Here is a 6,597-nt window from a genome sequence, read left to right as displayed (position 1 = left end):
ACCCCGGGGCCTCGATTACGATTCAATTGACGCGGACACGGCCTCGATGGAGCGGTTTCCGGGTGTCTTTGCCCCCTCTCCTCGACCGTTGCACGCCGTAGCATGTGTAATTAATGTATGCGAGAGGAAATCTCGTAAAGACAGTTGTAGGGGAAACGGATTCTACGATTCGATTTACAATTCTGAATACGGTGATTGACCGATCGAGAGGAAGAGACAATTATTTAGACGGCTAAACTTTAGACCTTTGACCTTATCTCTCCGGTGAAATGTGTGAAAGCAATGCACGTTACCCCATTTGTTTCCCTTCAGACGGTATCACGCAACTGTCCGCGGTGGTTACGTGCGGCCCCTCGTCGGCGACCTTCAACAAGCCTGTGATCCTACAATTCGAGCACTGCGCGATGCTTCACCCGGCCACGTGGGAGCTCAGCGTCTGGGCCTGCGATGGGCTGAGCGTCGAGGATGGGACGGCGGTCGCCTCCTCCAAGGATCATCAATCGATCACGTGGAGCAGGGTGTTAACATTGGGTAACGAGACGATCAACACGCCGTTGTTCACCCAGCTGGACCACGCGGAGGCGTTCATCGTGACGGAACAGTTGAGGGGTTACGTGTTGGCCGGTCAGAGTTGCGAGAACGTGATCGCCACCAAGAGACTGCGAGTGGCGTTGTTCGCCAGCCAGGCTGGCCAATGTTGCGTCCGGGTTTACGCGGTGGAGGACACGAAGGCAGCCATGAAGGCGATCGTCGACAGGGAGTCGCAGATCAGAGGTTACCTGTTGGACAAGCCGAGAACACTGCTGTTCCAAGACAACGGAGAGTCGCTCTGCGTCAGCCTCGAAGAGGTTGGCAACGAGTGGCAGAGCAAATCGCCCACGGAACGGCAGGAGATCTCGTTCAGGGACATGTGGAACTGCCAGGAGAACACGAAGCACGTGACGTTCGGATTGGACACAGCTTTCGGACCCACGAGCAGCAGAAGCTACAAGCTTCAGGTGTCGCAAGGGAACTCGGACACCAGGCAGGTGTTCAGGATCGTGTACGACGGCGCCAAGCAATTGATCTCATCCGGAAGCGTGACCAGACCGCTCAGAGAGGTGACCGTGGTCAGCAGCGGGCATGCCAACAACGCGACCACAGATTCCACCACCCTCAGACCGTTTCGGTTTACCAGGTCCCTGAGGAAACAGCTATGCCAGTGCCTGGACCCGCCTAACGCTCTCGGCAACGACTGGAGGATGCTCGCGCAAAGGCTTCAAGTCGACAGGTTAGCAATCTTCTCGAGATTTCCGCGTTTTCTCCGATTTCCTTGCACGTATGGTAGCTGAATCGAATCTCTGCCCTACGGGGACAGAGATAGTTTCTTCCCTAATTCCACGTTAGGGTGTTTCCTCGAACGATTCGCGTCTCTCGAGAGTTGATTGTTCTTGACAGCCATTGATTTGTGTGAGGATCTTGTTCCTCTTTTTCTTCTTTTTTCCTCAACTGCGAATACTTTAGATTTGATTGAATTTTGAGGATTTTATAAATATTATATCGAGTTGCAATTTTTAATAGTTATATAAAAAGATATTTCAATTTTTATGATTTTTTTATGATTATGTAATAAAGTCGCGTTGAGTAAACGAAAATTTATTGAATTTCTGGTTTCGAGCTTTATACTAGATCTGGATTAGATTATATTACAACTTTCTAATAAAGAATAGCTGTCAATAAAATATATTAAAAGAAATCATCGAAATTGACATTCTATCAATAACTGTCCCTCGTTAATACAAAACACGCAAATTCCTTTTCTTGCAGGTACATCAATTATTTTGCAACCAAGTCCAGTCCCACGGAGCACATCCTGGATCTCTGGGAAGCGAAACACCACGAGCCAACAGCTGTGACCGATCTCCTGAATCATCTTCGAGTAATGGGCAGAACCGATGCCGCCACGATCCTCGAGGCCCAATTGGGCCCGTGGCTCTGAACGAGCGGAACCCAGCCGCCATGTGACGTTTCCTGTGGTGAGTGAAAGTCGTACGGAACGAACGAGTCGAGTGTACGAAAAGGAAATAGTGGTGAACCGAACGTTTGTTTCGACGCGGGGAACCCGGACGTTCCTCTTCGGACGAACTGATCGAAACACTGCCTTAATTTGCGCGGGGCATTATCCCGCTCGCTCCCCCTCTGTACATAAAAATTTCCTTTCTTTTCCTTTTTTATTTCGCTCCCTCTTTCTTGTAAGATGAACGTTGTTCGAGGCGACATTGTCGAGATCTCTATTGAGGAGATCGTATTGTAATAATCGTGAAACGAAGTAAACACTAGAGACTGTGCATTTAGATGATTATATATGTGTAAATACGTGCTAAGGACTGGCGGAAGAGATACAAATGGATATATCCATTTAGACGGATGTTTATATAAATATAAATATATAAATAAATAAATATATATATATATATATACATAGTTAAATAAAGAACATCGAGCAAGGAACGAACAAACGAAAACGAAGAATATTGTTCCATACGCGATACAAAAGCTACGAATAAGATAGCGGAAAAAAAAAATATATATATATATATATATATATAAAATGGTAAGAAGAGAAAAGGAAGATGTTTTTATCGATTTGTTATACATATACGGATGCACGAGCATACACGCGAGTGGCCACTGGTTTCCTGGAAGGATGATCGTGCCAAAATTCTCACTCTCGGTTTCGAAACTCACGAACCCGTTTCCGTTAACGTTTGTATTCAGATGTTTGTTGAAAGAGAGAGAAAAAAAAACTAAATAAATAAATAATGATGAGAAAAAAAAATGTGGAGAAAGAAAAACGCGCCTGTGGTTTTTTTCGTGTGCACGTCGACAATACACTGTCCCGTGCCCGTTACCCTCGACCAAGAACAGGAGGAGGGATAACGCGTGAACACGGGGTGGAAGTTCGATTCGCGTAGAACACCACTTCGATTCGCGGTAAAAATCGGATGACTTTTTTTAAATCGACGCAAGTTTATTTGGAAGAATTGTATATTTGTTACTTTCGACGAATAAAATATTCTTGTATACCTCGAGCGATTGCTCATTTTCATTTTTCATGTCCTTTTTATCGTTCCTCTCTCTTTCTCTCTCTCTCTCTTGTGTGAATAAAGTAAAATTAGCATAGATAGTTTGATTTTTAATTTAATTTTTTAACAGTCAATAAAGATTACGATAATACACACTGTTTGTTGACGTTTGATAAAATATATTTTTATTATATATATTTATGAAATTATTATCACATTTGTTATTATCACTGTTTTTGAAATTTCTTCACGCATTCATATTCGCTTGAAAATTAACAAAATTAGATGAAATACGACTTTTGATCATAAAATATATTATTATAATTATCAGTATAAAGGATAATACAATTTTGTAAACAAAATTATTAAAAGAAACTCAATATGTTTAAATTTTGATTCAGCACAAGTATTGGATTATATATTAAATAAGCATGGAAGAAATAATTCTCAGGTAAGTAATTACTACACAAAACAAGCTACCAAATATCTTCACCGAATAAAAGTATTAATTAATCTAAATATTTACTTATAAAATATAAACATACATTTCCTCCTCCAAAGAAAAAAAAACCAATAAACGTCCCTCATAAAATGAAGCTTTATAAGATTCGAGATATATCTCACACCGTGACCACAGACTTAGTATTAAATTTCCACGGTAACAGGATCATAATTATGAGCCGAACGTGTTCAGCTAATATTGCTAGGCCTTCGCGCGAAAGACTTCCCTAAATAAGAAACCCTCGAGGCAACGGGTAACACGATACGGGGAACAACGTCCTAATGTCCAATGAGACGCTGAAAGAATGTTGCCTTCACCGGTGTACACGGTGAGTCAGCATCGATCCCGCGGTACATTTCTCGCGATCAAATCGTCGCCAAGTTTCCACGTTCCATTATAGTTTCGATTCCGTGATATCGAGTAACTGTTTCAGGCGATGCGTGCGCTTAATGCGGCCGCGAATTAGTTCGAAACCTTTTATCCGATCCCATCGTTCCCGGAATTACGAATTCGTGCTCGCCACGAAAATGGAGCAACAAACGTAAAACGTAGGTATATTATCGCCACGATTTTCAACTAAATTACCGTTTTTTCACTTGTAGATTAATGTAGATTATTTCGTTTTAAAATTTATGGAATATCGTTGGATTTTTAATAAAGGATCGATTGGGAAAAAAGTAAGGTATGAGAGAGAGAAAAAGAGAGAAAAAGAAGTTTTGATTATATTAATTTTACAATATAGAAAAAAATTTTTAAATTTAAAAGTATGTGAGTAAATGTAATTAATCATTTTTTTAACATGCATAATCTTCTTCCATTAAATATTTAAAAATTTCAGAAAAATAATTATATTCGTCGTGAAAATATATACGAGAGAGTTTGAAAGCGAACACATTAATTTAAAAATAAGAATACAGGAAAGATTCTTCTTGTATAATAAATAATATTACATTATCTTTTGTAACATATGGTTTTTTTAAATTCCTTATTTTTCCCTTATTGTGCATATTTTTCATAATAAAATATGGAGTTTAAAAAATCTTTGCAGATCTTTAATTCATAAACTCATAGGGAGTCAAGCTTCAAGAATTGCTTAAGAATTTTAGAATTTATGAAATCAAACGTACTTGTCGTACAAAATAATTTCATTAATACTATTAATATAACTATATTTTAAAATGTTCTTTCTCTTTTTCTTTTCCACGTTCGAAAATCGAAGAAGAAATCATCAGCAAAAGGAAGATTCAACATCAATCCTCGAACAACTTTATAAATCCGTGTCTTTCAATGAACACGTTCAAAGGCCGACAGCTGCAAGAGCTCGCTCGTAGGCGCGAACTCCTATATTTCAAGCGCACGGGAGTAAAGAAAATTGCATTTCCTTTGGTAATCGCTTCACGGAACACGATTTGTTGCACGGGCGCATGGCGCATAAATCTAAGTAAATACAGTTTCATGCCGGTTCGAGGTGCACGCAACGCGGCTCAATCAAGCCAGAAGGACGACGAGAGGCGATTCTAGCCGGCAACGATCTATCCGGACACGAAACGCCGTCTGTCACGATCTTTTACGTGAAAGACACAAGTGCAATGGCTGCCGCCAAATGCATTTTATCGACGTGTCGTCGATAATTTCCACGGGAAAGACTCTTTCTACTTTTCCTTTCCTCACACCCCTTTTGCAACTGCCTCCAACTACGACACAGACACAAAACACCGCTTCAATTTCCCTCGACGAGAAGGCGAGAATTGTTGGAGGAGAATATTTCTCGAGACTTTTTACGCCCATACCATTGACATCTCTCTCTTTCTCTCTCGAATAGAAGGGGTAGAAGTATCTACGCCGCGGAAAGAGACACGCGACAATGGACGTCGAACGTAGCAATTTTGAAATGTCGATACCAGTCACACGTACACCTTTTCCAGCCTAGCTGCGAACATTGCTTTCTGCTTTTCTTACTGGTACGACCTGCCATTTTTACGTCTCCTTGAAGGAATATGGAGCTCTTTTCCTTGATAACCATCGATATTTGTTTGAGCTGAGTGATGTTATTTTGAGGACACTTGGAATTTTTTCCAAGGTTGAAGAGGATCCATTGTATATTATTTAATCTAATTTATAATATTAAAATATTCTTTCCCTTTCGACATTTTCTTTTTTCTTCGTTCGAAAAAATTAATATTATATATTGTTGGAAATTTTTATTGGTATATATATATACGTATGTATATTTAATTGGAAATAATTTTACTAGATGTTGTCTGAGAAAGATTGGACGACTGGGTCAACGAGATAACCTTGATTATCTGAAATAAAGCAGTGTATTTCCGTTTGAATGAAACAAATTTACGTGGTATAGAGAGAGATATACGTTTTTATGAATGATATTCTGAAACGATAGAGACGATTGTCTGTTATTTGTTTCCAATCCGTCGATTCGAAATTCGTAATCCTACTCGATGCGATAACTCGAGGTTACACAGATAAGACACTCATCTCAAAGCTATCTGTCGATGACAGACCAATTGAAGGAACGATATTCCGCTAGACGAGCTATCTCAATCTATCTATAGAATATCTCTCAAAAATATTTCGTAATTCTCGAGTTTCGAATAAAAATATACAAAATACTAAAAAAAAAGAAAAGAGAGAAATAAAATTGTCAACACTCGAACAAAACGAGAGTTACAAACTTTATGAAAACGTCAAAAGGGAATGGTCTCTCGTTTCCTACCTCGAAACGTATCCGTCATAAAGAGCAGAAAAGAGGTACCATCGTAGGAATTTCGTCGCGCGATATTTAATTTAAATTCCAGCGTGGAAAAGAGCGTCCGACCATGTGACTCATCGGTCGTGGCTCATAGGTACGTTCATATATATATATATACAAAAAACATCGAAGTGAGAGAAAAAGAAGGAAAGAAACGTGGAAAAAGAAAAGAAATAGAAGGAAATAAAGAGAAAAGAAAGAAGAAGGGCGAAAACGTGAGTCAATTTCTCACGGAGCGAAAGATGTCGGCCTCATCTGAA

General features: G+C 39.9%; 1 protein-coding gene across 6 annotated transcripts in view; it reads left to right on the top strand.

Moving 5' to 3' along the window:
• LOC102673947 (netrin receptor UNC5C-like) overlaps positions 1-3,071 on the top strand; it is a 50,747-nt gene extending 47,676 nt beyond the window's left edge. For all 6 annotated transcript variants that reach the window (XM_031511566.1, XM_006617881.2, XM_006617880.2 and 3 more), the window contains 2 exons: positions 313-1,270; positions 1,807-3,071. In XM_031511566.1, coding sequence (XP_031367426.1) covers positions 313-1,270; positions 1,807-1,978 — 1,130 coding nt within the window. In that variant the 3' untranslated portion in view covers positions 1,979-3,071. The remainder of the gene's footprint in view (positions 1-312; positions 1,271-1,806) is intronic.
• Positions 3,072-6,597: the final 3,526 nt, after the last annotated feature.

This window comes from Apis dorsata, unplaced genomic scaffold (genome assembly GCF_000469605.1).
Source record: "Apis dorsata unplaced genomic scaffold, Apis dorsata 1.3 scaffold_330, whole genome shotgun sequence".
NCBI lineage: Eukaryota > Metazoa > Arthropoda > Insecta > Hymenoptera > Apidae > Apis > Apis dorsata.
This window is presented reverse-complemented; position numbering and strand designations above follow the sequence as displayed.